We start from the raw sequence: 14,593 nt of genomic DNA, 5'->3' as shown, positions 1-14,593 counted from the left end.
CAAAGTATTCCAGGAAATAGAAAAGGAGGGTACCCTACTGAACTCATTCTATGAAGCTAATATCACCCTCATACCCAAACCAGGCAAAGACACATCAAGGAAAGAAAATTTTAGACCAATATCCTTGATGAATATAGATGCAAAGATCCTTAACAAAATATTGGCAAACCGTATCCAAAAACATATTAAGAAAATCGTGCATCACGATCAAGTGGTGTTCATCCCTGGAATGCAAGGATGGTTTAACATCCATAAATCAATAAACATAATCCATCATGTCAATAGACTTAAGGGTAAGAATCATATGGTTATTTCAATTGCCGCAGAAATAGCGTTCAACAAAATACAACATCCCTTCATGCTCAAAACACTAGAAAAATAGGGATAGTAGGAACATACCTGAACATTGTAAAGGCTATTTATGCTAAGCCCATGGCCAACATCATTCTTAATGTAGAAAAACTGAAACCATTCCCTTTAAAAATGGGAACAAGACAGGGATGTCCTCTTTAACCACTTCTATTCAACATTGTCCTCAAAAATCTAGCCAGAGCAATTAGACAGATTAAAGAAATTAAAGGGATACGAATAGGAAAAGAGGAACTTAAGCTGTCACTATTTGCTGATGACAAGATTCTATATTTAGAGGATTCAAAAAACTCCTCCAGAAATCTTCTAGACCTCGTCAATGAATTCAGCAAAATAGCAGGCTATAAAATCAACATGCATAAATCTAAAGCATTTTTATACACAAATGATGAAACATCTGAAAGGGAAAGGAGGAAAACAACTCCATTTGCAATAGCCTCAAGAAAAATAATACTTGGGAATCAATCTAACCAAAGAGGTAAAAGATCTCTACAATGAAAACTACAAAACACTGAAGAAAGAAATCAAGGAAGACCTTAGAAGATGGAAAGATCTCCCATGTTCTTGGATAGGCAGAATTAATATTATCAAAATGGCTATACTACCAAAAGTGCTATACAGATTCAATGCAATTCCAATTAAAATCTCAATGATGTACCTTACAGAAGTAGAGCAAGCAATCATGAAATTCATCTGGAAAAATAAGAAACCCAGAATAGCTAGAGCAATCCTTAGCAGGAAGAATGAAACAGGGGGTATCGCAATACCAGAACTTCAAATCTACTACAAAGCAATAGTAACAAAAACAGCATGGTATTGGCACCAAAATAGACAGGTAGATCAATGGTACAGAATAGAGGACACGGACACAAACCCAAATAAATACAATTTTCTCATACTAGACAAAGGGACCAAAAATATGCAATGGAGAAAAGATAGCCTCTTCAACAAATGGTACTGGGAAAACTGGAAATCCATATGCAACAGAATGAAACTAAACCCCTATCTCTCACCCTGCACAAAAATCAACTCACAATGGATCAAGGACCTTGAAATCAGACCAGAGACCCTGCATCTTATAAAAGAAAAATTAGGTCCAAATCTTCAACTTGTTGGCTTAGGATCAGACTTCCTTAACAGGAATCCCATAGCACAAGAAATAAAAGCAAGAATCAATAACTGGGATAGATTCAAACTAAATAGCTTTCTCTCAGCAAAGGAAACTATCAGCAAGGCGAAGAGAGAGCCTACAGAGTGGGAGAAAATCTTTGCCAATCATATTTCAGATAGAGCACTAATTTCCAGAATATATAAAGAACTCAAAATCTCTATACCAAGAATACAAATAACCCAATCAACAGATGGGCTAAGGATATGAACAGACACTTCACAGAAGAAGATCTACAAGCAATCAACAAACATATGAAAAAATGTTCACCATCTTTAGTAATAAGAGAAATGCAAATCAAAATTACACTAAGATTCCATCTCACCCCAATTAGAATGGCAATTATCAAGAACACAAGCAACAATAGGTGTTGGCGAGGAAGTGGGGAAAAAGGTACACTCATACATTGCTGGTGGGGCTGCAAATTAGTGCAGCCACTCTGGAAAGCAGTGTGGAGATTCCTTAGAAAACTTGGAATGGACCCACCATTTGACCCAGCTATCCCACTCGTTGGCCTATACCCAAAGGACTTAAAATCAGCATACTACAGAGATACAACCACATCAATGTTCATAGCTGCTCAATTCACAATAGCCAGATTGTGGAACCAACCTAGATGCCCTTCAGTTGATGAATGGATAAAGAAACTGTGGTATATATATATATATATACAATGGAATATTACTCAGCTATAAAGAATAATAAAATTATGGCATTTGCAGGCAAATGGATGAAATGGAGAATATCACGCTAAGTGAGATAAGCCAATCTCAGAAAACCAAAGGATGAATGATCTCGCTGATAAGCAGATGATGACACATAATGGGGGGTGAGAAGGGGGCAAGAATGGAGGAAGGAAGGACTGTATAGAGGGAAAAGAGGGGTGGGAGGGGTGGGGGGGGAGAAGAAAATAACAGAATAAATCAAACATCATTACCCTATGTAAATGTATGATTATGCAAATGGTATGCTGTTACTCCATGTATAAACAGAAACAACATGTATCCCATTTGTTTACAATAAAAATAAATTTAAAAAAAATACAAAGAGTTCTTGGTTTGGGATTGTGACTCAGTGGTAGAACACTTGCTTAGCATGTGGGTTCAATCCTCAGTTCCACATAAAAATAAATAAAAAGTATTTTAAAAAATGCAAAGTATTCTCAAAAGAGCAACTCAGAGGTTGTGAGATGTCCACTCTTGCAGAACTAACTTATAATTCAGAAGTCACAGTCACTTTGGAAATCCTTGGTGTTTCAGATATCAGATTGTTCAGACTTTAGAAAGGTTATGTGATAAGGGAATTAGATGTGTCTACACAGCATGGACTCAGGCAGCCCTGACACCCTGTTGATACTTGTGTAGTGATCCCTGTAAAGGATCTCACCATGTGGGGGTCATCAAACCTGAAACAGCTGCCCATGGCTTAGGTAATGTCCCTGCTATGTGTGCTATGATGCCAGCAATAACAGCTTTTATTGCCAGACTTCAAATGAGTCCAGAATTATGGATAAAGAATTTCAGCCTTTACTGGCTATTAATGTCTACAAGGGTGATTCCTCTCTAACTTCTTTAACACTCCATGCTCTGGCATAGGGTATATAGAAAAGACCAAATACAGTTATTGTCCTCTCTAATAACTGAGATCAGAGCATTAAACATCTATTGCATTATATATATGTGTATATATATTTTACAAACAATAATTGACACCACAATTTGGTGTATACATATATACATGTATGTATATATATGTATACACATGTGTATTGTATATATATATGTTTGGGTATATATGTGTATGCACACCTGTATGTCCTCTCTCTCTCTCTCTTCCTCTCCCTCTCCCTCTCCCTCTACCTTATGTCCTGAGTCACTTTCTACCACCACACTCTTCCACCATGATGTCCTGCCTTATCTCAGGCCCTGAGGAATGGAGCAAGCCATCTATGGTCTGAGACCTCTGAAACCATGAGTGCCAAGTAGATTTTTCCTCCTCTAAAGTTGTTCTTGTAAGTTCTTTTGGTCACAGCAGCAAAAAAGCTGACTAAAACACCCTGGAAACTTGAGTCATATGTTCTATAAATAAATGTTTTTTGAACACCTAATATGAAATACTGTGTCAATATCTAAATCAAGTTCATAAACATTAAAGAAGTCATGTTCTATCATTAGGTCTTGCTTAACTTCAGATGATAAATTATGACCTGGAAATTGAATTCTAAAGACTTACCTGGCTATGGAAGTTTTTGGAGAAGCCAATAAGTCATTCAAAAATGAAAAATAATTATCGCCAATGATTTTCCAATTTATGTTTTCTGCAAAACAGAGAGAGTTCTTAGAGAAAGTTAAAAAAATTGATATTAAATTTCATATAATAGACAAATCTAGACAAGTGAAATGTTACAGTAGTTCACCTAATATGACTGAAAATGAAAAAAGAAAGGATTGGAAATTTGTGATTTGATATCAGCTTTTCATTCAAGGTAAAGTATCACTAGCCACTGGCAATGCAGAACACAGATTCATGAAAGAAAACAAACAAGGTGCAACCTACTGTTATCCTAGCTGGTTGACTTAGGACAGAGTCCAAATTCTGGAACAAGAAGGGAGAAGTGAGCTGGACTCCAGTGAGAAGATGAAGCTTAGAGTCTGAAGACAGATAAATTACACAACACAAACAAGAGAGGGCTGCACAGAGCAAGAATGTCACCACGTGCTTATCTCAGGTATCCAGAACAAATTAACCCATGCATGTGAGGGAACTACTGGAGATAAGGTAGTTTAATCCCAAAAGGATTAAAGATAGCAGTCTTTAGTCATCACACAAGACAAGCAATATACTCTATTTCCATTAGCCAACTGGAACAATTTACAATTCATTAGCCATCGAACAGAGTATACATAAAGGGTTTTGCATCAGTGGTGGATAATATTTACAACCAGACTTGAGTACATTGCCAGTCCTAAGAAATCTTAAAAGCAAGACACTAGACTCAGAGTGTATTTCTGCAGTAGAACTCTTGCATCACATGTACTTAATTCAATCTCCAGCACTGGGAAAAATAGAAAAACCCTAAAGGACTAACCTGTTTCAAGTAATTTGTTTCAAAGTTATTTATTCAAATAAGGTTAAAACTTATAATTTTGGCATCCAAACAATAATTACCAGGCATGCAAAGAAGAAGTGAAATACGACCCATACCTAGAGAAAAAGTTAATCAAACTGACAGAGATGGTGGAAAGAGTAAAGAATATTAATCACATTAAATGATTAATGATATTTAATGTGTGCTATATAATTTCCTCAGCTTAGTGAAAAGGCAAAACTTGTCAGTTTAGATAAAATAAGACCTACCTGCATGCTGTATATAAGAAATGTGCTTGAAACATGAAGTCATAAATGAAAAGGATGGAAAAGATACACCACTGCAACACTAATCAAAAAGTTATCAAAGTAGATCAGATAATATAATTTCATGATGATAAAGACATCCACTATTCAAGAGGACAGAACAATGCTAAACACATATGCACATTACGACAGAATTTCAAAGTGAAACAAAGACTAATAGAAATACAAGGGGAAACAGACTAACATTATACTCAGAGATTTCAGTACACCTCAAGATAAAATTGTAGTAAGTATATAGAAAATTTGTACAGTATCAAACCATTTGATCTACCTTATGTATATAGAACGTTCTCCACAGCAATGACATAATACATATTCTTCTCAAGTGCACCTGGAGCGTTTACCAAAATAGATTATATTCTAAGCCATAAAACAAGCCTCAATAAATTCAACAAGATGAAAGGTCATACAAAGAATGCTCACTGACCAAAAGGGAATTAAATTAGAAATCAGTAACAGAAGTATATCTGGAAAATTCCAAACATTTTAAAACTAAATAACATGATTCTAGAGGAAAATGAGAGGGAGGAGGGGTCGGGGGTATGAAAGATGGTGGAATGAGACAGACATCATTACCCTATGTACATGTATGATTACATAAATGGTATGAATCTACATTGTGCACAACCATAGAAATGAAAAGTTGTACCCCATTTGTGTACAATGAATCAAAATGCAGTCTGTAAAAATAAAAATAAATAAATAAATTATAAAAAAATAAAAATAAAAAAGATATACTGGACAAATAAGTAAATTAAAAAGTGATCAAGATTATTTTTCAGAAAATTTTTATTGAAACACAATGAGACCTCACTGTCTCCTCTAATGCTGGTTTGGATACAAGGAAGTATCCTACACTGCTGGTGGAAAGCAAAATGCTTTAACCACTTTGAAAACCATGTTGGCAGTTTCTTACAAAGTGAAATATAAACTACTGTACAACCTATCAATCTCTAAGGTATTTGCTCAAATGAAATGGAGATATGCCTGAACATAATAATCTGTATGTGGATATTTAGAGTAACTCTCTTAAGGATTACCAAAAATTGGGGAGGAAATGACAATCATTTGGTGAATGGATAAACAAACTGGTTCCAGCCACACAAAGAATACTACTTGCCAATAAAGAAAATCAAGAAATTTTTAAAAAAAGAACATAATTCTAAACAACTCTTGGATCAAAGAAGAAATCAAGAGATGAATTAGAAAGTATTTTGAACTGAATGAAAATGAAAGCAGAACATTCCAGGACTTGTGGGATGCTACTAAAAGAAGTACTTAGGGAGGAAGTGATACCATTGACAAAGTACATTAGGAAAGAAAGTGGTCTTAACTTGATGACACCAGATCCCATGTTAAGAACCTAGAGCCAGGCATAGTATCACATGCCAGTAATTCCAGCAGCTCTGGAGGCTCAGGCAGGGGGATCACAAGTTCAAAACCAGCTTCAGCAACTTAGAAAGGCCCTAAGCAACTTAGCAAGACCCTGTAACAAAATTAAAAATAAAAAGGGTTGGGGATGTGGCTCAGGGGTTGAGTGGCCCTGAGTTCAATCCTTGGTACCAAAAAAAACAAAACCTAGAAATGAAGAGTCAGTGAAATTCAAAGTAGGTAAAAGAAAGAAAATAATAAAGATCAGAGTGTATTTGGGGAAAGAGAATACGTAGAGAAAAAAACAATAAAATCAAAGGAAATCTTTGAAAAGATCAAAAGCATTGATGAATTTCTAGGGCAAAGTGATCAAGAAAAATAAGATACAACTTATTGATATCAAGCATTAGAAAGGTGATATTACAAAATATCCTATAGATGTTAGGAAAATAATGACTGTCTTTTAACTTATAACACTACATTGGACTATTATACGAAACAAAATCCTTTAAAGATACTGTTAGTCAACTTTCTCTCACTGTGACAAAATACATAAGATAAATAACTTATAAGGAAAAAGGTTTGTTTTGGCTCATGATTTCTGAGGTTTCAGTTCAGTCAGTTGGTGCCATTGCTTTTGGGCCTATGGCTAGGCAGCACATCATGGTGTGAACTGCATGGCAGAGAAAACTACTCAGTTCAATGGCATCTGGGAGGCAAAGAGGAAGAAAGGAAGGGCCTAGGGTCCCATTTTGTCTTGAAGGTCATGCCCCAATAGCCTAACTTACTTCCACTAAGCCCCACTTCTTAAATGTTCCACTATCTCCCAGTAGTATCATGAGTTGGGGACCAAGTCTTTGACCCATGTGGATCTTCAGAGACATTCAAGATCCAAACTATAACAGACACAAACTATCAAAGCTCACTTAATAAGACAGAAATACTCTACATATCATGATATCAAAGAACTTGAATTTGTAATTAAAAGTTTACCCACAAAGAAAATGACAGAACAAGATAACTTCACTAGTGATTTATACCAAGCATTTAAGAGAGAAATACACAAATTCTAGAAATTTTTAAAAGACTCTATACATCTCAACTCATTGTATGAGGCCAGGACCACCACAGTACCAAATTAAGACAAAGACCAATAGAAAACTCCAGATCAATATCTCTACTAAAAGCATATTAAAAATGTTAAAATTTTAGCAAATTTCATTCAACTTGTCATATGAATAAAATGTACAAGAAAAACTGTATAATACTTCAATAGACATAGAAAAACATTTGACAAAATCCATTTCCATTCCTGATTTAAACAAATAAACAAAGAAAAAAAAAACTCTTAGAAAACTAGGAATAAAAGAAAGCATCCAAACCTAATAAAAGGGTATCCAATGAAAAGCCGATAACTATCATTACACTCAATGGTACAAGGCTCCTTGTCTACCTGAGAAGGCTGTTCTCTCTCACCATTTTGATTCAGCAATGCACTGAAATTGCAACGTAAAATATTTCATTTATTTATTTAATTATATTGGAGGGTTACTGGGGATTGAACTCAGGGCCACTGGACCACTAAGCAACATCCCCAGCCCTATTATGTATTTTATTTAGAGAGAGAGTCTCATTGAGTTGCTTAATGCCTCACTTTTGCTAGGGCTGGCTTTGAACACTTGATCCTCCTGTCTCAGCCCCCTGAGCTACTGGGATTACAGGTAAGCCACCACACCAACCCAGAATATCTTATTTATTGATAAAAAAATAAGTTATATAATAGAAAAAGCTGTCTTTATTCACAGGTGGTATAAGCTATAGAAAATCTGATGAAATCTATAAAAAGATAACAAAAAGGTACATTGAACAAGTTTTTAGGATATAAGATCAATATACAAAAATCAACATATGTCCATATATAATCAACAAACCACTGAAGACTGACATTTTTTAAACCATATAATCAACAATAATTAACAATAGCATCAAAAATACAAAATTCTTACAGACAAGCCTGACATAAACATGAAATAGACTTTTACAGTGAAAACTACAAGAAGTTGACTAAAAAAAAAATCATAGTAAGTGATGATATATACTATGTCCATGGTTCAGAAGACGCAAAACAGTTAAAAAGTAAATTATCCCTAAAGTGATCTATAGATTTGGTTCAATCCTGTTTAAAATTCCAGCAAAATATTGAGAAATTGAAAAGCAGATTGTAAAATTCACATGGGACAGCAAACGACCTGGAATAGCTAACAACATTTTTTTAAAGAACAAAATTAGAGAGCTAACCTTAACTGATTTGAAGACTTATTATGAACATATGCTAATCAAAGAAGTAAAATATTGATGTAAACACAAGTAGATCACTGAAATAAAACAGAGTCCAGAGAAAGACTCACATATTTGCACAACACTTTTTTGCCCAAAGAACAAAGGCAATTCAGTGTAGAAGGGAGAACCTTTACAATAATTTTTATGGAGCAATGGAATACCTATATGCCAAATATTAATAAACTTCGATATATGCCTGCATAATATACAAAAATAACTCAAAATGTGCCCTATACCTAGGTTCAAAGCATAAAGCTATTACATTTCTAGAAGAAAATGAAAGCAAAATTCTTTGTGACAAGAGAGTTAGTAAAGATTTCCTAGTTACAACCCTAAATTTTTGACCCCTACTCCCCACTAAGAAACAAAGAAAAAAAGTAAAAGAACTCGATCAAAATGAAAACTTTGTTATTGGATGACGTTGCTAAGAAAAATGAAAACATAATGCAAAGAATAGGGGAATAGTCACTAAACATATGTCTGATAAAAGGTTTATATCTTGAATATGAGGAACTTTCAAACTCAATAAATATAGAAACAACTCAATTTTAAAAGTAGGGAAAAGATTGGAACACATAATTCATAAATAAAGATATGTAGATGGAACATAAACACATCAAAGTTAATGTTCAAAATCATTGCTCGTAAGTATAAATTAAATCCATAAGATATCACTACATGTCAAATAAAATGACTAAAATTAAAAAGACTGCCCATATCAAGTGTGTTAGTTAGATGTAAGGGGCAGTTTTGGTTCGTCGTCGATAACTCCCAGAAAAACGCTCCACAGATACAGGTCCCACACGAGGAACTTTATTTTATGTGGACAAAACGTGCCCGATGGGGGAAAGGGGAAAGGGAAAGAAGAAAGATGGTGCAGGGTTCCTTGAGTATGAGAACCCTCATACACTACTGATGGGAATGTAAAATTATAAAACAACTTTAAAAAGAGTTTGTTGATTTTCTTTAAGTTAAACATATGCCTTCCATGTAATTCAGTTATTTTATTGCTAAAGACAATATGTCATATTTTCAGCCAAACATACACAATATTCAAAGCAACTTTATCTGAAATAGCCAGAAATGCTAAATAATCCAATTATGAATTGCTTGCATGGACAAACGGTTACTATTCAACTGAGTAGTAATCAGTGATGAAAAAGAATGATTTGAGTTGAATCTCAAATCATTAATGCTCCTCAATTAAGCTATGTGAAACAGGACAGAAAAAGTACATATTGCATAATTCCCTTTGCAAAATTTTCTAGAAAATTAAAACTCAACTATAGTGACAAAGCAGAAACAGTGGTTGCCTGGGGACAGAAGAGGGGCTGAAATGGACAGATGAGGGACTATAAAGAACAGGAGGTAGTTTGGGGGTAATTGATATATTCATATTTCAACACTTACAAATTAAACACTTTAAACATGTGTGTTTTATTGAATGTCTACTATATTTCAATAAAACTCTTTAAGACATAAATCCTTCTAATTTGAGACAAATAATTTAACCTCTATATCTTTATTTCACAAGTAAATTTGTGTAAAATATGCACCCATTGTACCTCAGTGACTTTCCATGAAAATTGAAAGGCTATGTGTCTAAAATTTGCAAGTGTTTATGGGGGAAAAAAAGATGGAAACAATTTAGAAAATTTGCACAGAGGTATGTAACACCTGATAAGAAAAGGATTAGTGCTACAGAAAGAAAAAAAGCAGTATCCAAGAATTTTTTAAACAAAAGGAGAAAAGAAAATCTTCATAGCAAAATCCCTGCCAATTGTGATTCATCATAATTTTGACACTTATTGCACTGGGGAAGGAAAGGGAGCTACTGCCCATCATACATGACTACAATACTGTGCTGGGCATTTCACATACACTATCATATTTAACCTTTGTAAAACTCAAGTAAAGTTAGTTGTGTAATTTTTATTTTACCAAGGATAAAAATGATAAATGAGGACCTACTCAAATAAAATCTGTCAAAGTCAATGTTTGATCTCAAGTCCATCTGCTTTCAAAATCCATGCCAAAATACCAAACTCAGAGCATGGGTTAGCTGCATGATAAAACCACACTCCACAAATGTAGGTAACTACAGTAGAACCTATTCATTAGAACACTTAATTCATCTCTATTATACCACATTGTTAGTATGTACTATTGTTTGTTTTGTTTTCCTTTTAAAGGAGAAACAAGAAAAAAGGAATGAATACACTAAAGAGGAACGCATAACATCAGGATTGTTCTGTTGTTATTCATGTTATTCTGTTGTTATTTGGTACTTCTCTAACTTTCATGTGCTTGTAAGTTATCTGGGCATCTTCTTAAAATGCATAGTCTATAAGTTGGAGAAAAGATAGCTTTTTAACAAATGATGCTGGGAAAATTGGATATCCCTATGTGGAAGGAGACTAGATCCCTATCTCTCACCCTGCACAAAAGTCAAATCAAATAGATCAAAGACTCAGTGATTAGACCAGAATCCTTGCAACTGCTGAAGAAAACAGGGGCAACACTCCATCATATTGGTGCAGGCACAGACTAAAAAAAGAGCTTTAAGCTCAAGAAATAAAACCAATAATAAGCTGGAGAGCATCAAGAATAAGTGACAACAGGCAAAAATAAGTGATAAGAAAGGAAGACAAGTGTAAGAGAGAAAGTGAATATGTAGGATGATCCCCCAACACAGGATATGTGGCCAACGACCTAGCAAGGAAGGAAAGAACACCAGGTAGCCATACCACAGAGAAGGAAGAAGAAATACCCATTGCTAGTCCCAAGCCCTCCCCATCCAAGATGCAGGCATTCCAAGGAGAAGCTGACAACTCCACTGAGATGAAGCAGTGTCAGGACACACTAGGAAAGTGGGAGATGTGGAAACAGACAACCAGCCCTAGAGCAGAAAGACAGAGAGTCAAAAGTGCACGTTTCACTTGGGTTTGGACTTGAGTTCAAAAAACAAAGATCATTAGAGTAAGACAACCCTGTAAATCATGCAGTTGAGCTTATAAAAGTTATATTTTAGGGGAGTTTTGACTTTATGAAGCTGGCAAGAAGAAGGGAACTATGATACAATAAGAAATACATATATTTGGTCCCTGCTCTTGTTTCCTTGGCACAGAGCTAGCTCCAAGATCCTCAAAGAGATAAGCATCTTTTTAAATGTGATTAAGATAGCTGGAGATCTTATTAAGGAAATCTTGTGCCTGAACCAATATGTTGGAGTATTGAGCCTCTATTTGCTTCTAGTAATTGCAGTGTTTCTAGTCTAATTCCTATGTCTTTGATCCACTTTGAGTTGATTTTTGTGCAAAATGAGAGAGAAGGATCTGGTTTCATTCTTCTATATATGAATATTCAGCTTTCCCAGCATCATTTCTTAAAAATGCTATTTGTCTTCTAATGTATGTTTTTGACACCCTTGTCAAGGGTAGAAAGTCTATATTCATTGAATTTTTCACTGTGTCTTCTGTTCATTCCATTGGTCTTCATATCTGTTTTTATGCCAACACCTTCTGGGTTTTTTTTATTTATTTATTTATTTTTTGGGGTGTGGGGCCATTTTGTTTGTTTGTTTGGTTTTTGGTTTTTTGGGTTTTTTTCTGTTTTTTAATATATCTCTGAAGTATAATTGAGATCAGGTATTGTGATGTCACCAGCATCACTCTTATTGCTCAGTATTGATTTGCGTACTCTGGGTCTTTCATTCTTCCATATGAATTTTAGGATTGATTTTTTTCTTGTTCTGTGAAAAATGTCATTGGCACTTCAATGGGGATTGCATTGAATCTATACAGTACTTTTGTTAATATGACCAGTTTAATAATATAAATTCTGCCTATCCATGAACATGGAAGGTCTTTCCCTTTTGTCTTCAATTTCTTCCTTCAGTGTTATGTTGTTTTCATTTTAGAGATCTTTCATCTTCTTTATTAGATTTATTCCTAGAGATTTTGTTTTGAGGCTATCCTAAATGGAATTGTTTTCCTGACATTTTTATCAGCAGATTCATTATTGGAGTATAGAAAATCTATTGATTTTTGTATGTTGATTTTGTATCCTGCTACTTTGTTGAATTTATCAGCTTTAGAAGTCTTTTAGTGGAGTATTTTGGGTCTTCTAAGTATAGAATCATATCATCAGCAGAGATAATTTGACTTCTTCTTTTCCTATTTGTATCCCTTTAATTTCCTTCTCTTGACTGATTGCTCTGGCTAGAGTTTCAAAAACTAAAATTAAAAAGCTTCTGCACAGCAAAAGGAAACAATTAAGAGTATAAAGAGAGGGCCTACAGAATGAAATAAAATCTGCCAATTACTCTGCCAAAGGGAGAATAATAACCATAATATATACACATATATAACTCAAAAATTAACATTAAAAATATCAAAAAATGGACAATTGAACTAAACAGATATTTTTCAAAAGAAGAAATGTAAATGTCCAACAAACATAAGAAAAAATTTTCAAAATCCCTAGCAATCAGGGAAATGCAAATCAAAATTATACTGAGATTTCATCTCACTCCAGTTAAAATGACAATCTTCAAGAATACAAATAATAATAAACCCTGATGAGGATATTGGGGAAAAAGGTACATTTATACACTGCTTGTGGGACTGCAAATTAGTACAACCACTATGGAAAACAATATGGAGAATCCTCAAAAGATGAGGAATGGACCCATCCTATGATCTAGCTATCCCACTCTTTTGGTATTTAATCAAAAGAACTAAAATCAGATACATGCTAGTGATACATGTATACCAATGTTTATAGCAGCATAATTAACAATAGCCAAGTTATGAAACCAGTCTCAGTGTCCCTCAATAAACAACAAGACAAAATATGGTACATATACACAATGGAGTTTTATTCAGTCATAAAAAAAGAACAAAATTATGACATTAGCTGGCAAATGAATGGAACTGGAGAACATCATGCTAAATGAAATAAGCCAGACTCGGCAGAAAGTCGAGAGTTGAATGTTTTCTCTTATATGTGGAAGTTAGAGAGAAATAAGAAATTTAAAGAGGGAGGTCTTATGAAAACAGAAGGGGGAACAGTGGAGTAGAGGAAGGAGAATGAAGGGGAGGGAGGAAGGATGGGAAAGGAGAGAAACAGCAGGATAAAATTAACCAAACTATAACATAACGAATTCCACTTCTGTGTGTAACTATAATTCACCAATTTTTAAAAATCCACTTAAAATACTCATGGGGGCTGGGGTTGTGGCTCAGTGGCAGAGCACTTGTCTAGCATTCATGAGGCTCTGGGTTCGATCCTCAGCAGCACCACATAAAAATAAATAAATAAAATAAAAGTATTCTTTCTATCTACAACAACAACAACAACAACAACAACAACAACAACAAAGATAGCTGCGGGGAGCCATTCCTGGACAACCTCAGGATAGAAAATGATTCAGAGGAAGAACCATGTAATTAAAAGGTTCTAAGTTTCACCCCACCCTGTACTCTCTCCCTCACCTTCTCTCTGAGCTCCAGGGTGAGGAGAAAAGCTGGAAGTTTAATTAAGCTAAAGGCCTATGACTAATCTTGATTGCAGAAAAAAGTCTCCATTAAAAAGCCCAAAGTGTAGGGGCTTGAAGAGCTTGAGGTCATAAATTCCTGGAGGTGCCAGGAGGGTTGTGTACCCAGAGAAAGCATGGATCTGCCTCCTCCATACCTTCCCCTATGTACCTCTTCCATCTCATGCTTCTTCAGTTAGGACCTTTATAATAAGCAGTGATCTAGTGTGAAGCTGTTTTTCTGAATTCTGGGAACTGTTTTAGCAAATTATAGAACTTGAGGAAGGGATCACAGGAATTCTCATGTAGAGCTTATTTAGGGCCAAACTTGGAGTTGGCATCTAAAGTAAGGACAGCCTTATGTGCAACTGAGAACTTAACCTGTGGGATATGTT

At 34.9% G+C, this 14,593-nt stretch overlaps 1 protein-coding gene across 1 annotated transcript in view; it reads right to left on the bottom strand.

The window, feature by feature from the left end:
* Abca13 (ATP binding cassette subfamily A member 13) overlaps positions 1-14,593 on the bottom strand; it is a 475,698-nt gene that overhangs the window by 388,158 nt on the left and 72,947 nt on the right. The window contains 1 exon segment of the mRNA XM_047562044.1: positions 3,770-3,890. Within this exon segment, the coding sequence (XP_047418000.1) occupies positions 3,770-3,890 (121 nt within the window).

This window comes from Sciurus carolinensis, chromosome 8 (genome assembly GCF_902686445.1).
Source record: "Sciurus carolinensis chromosome 8, mSciCar1.2, whole genome shotgun sequence".
Classification (NCBI taxonomy): domain Eukaryota; kingdom Metazoa; phylum Chordata; class Mammalia; order Rodentia; family Sciuridae; genus Sciurus; species Sciurus carolinensis.
Note: the sequence above shows the minus strand (reverse complement) of the source record. Positions and strands in the feature narration are given on the sequence as shown.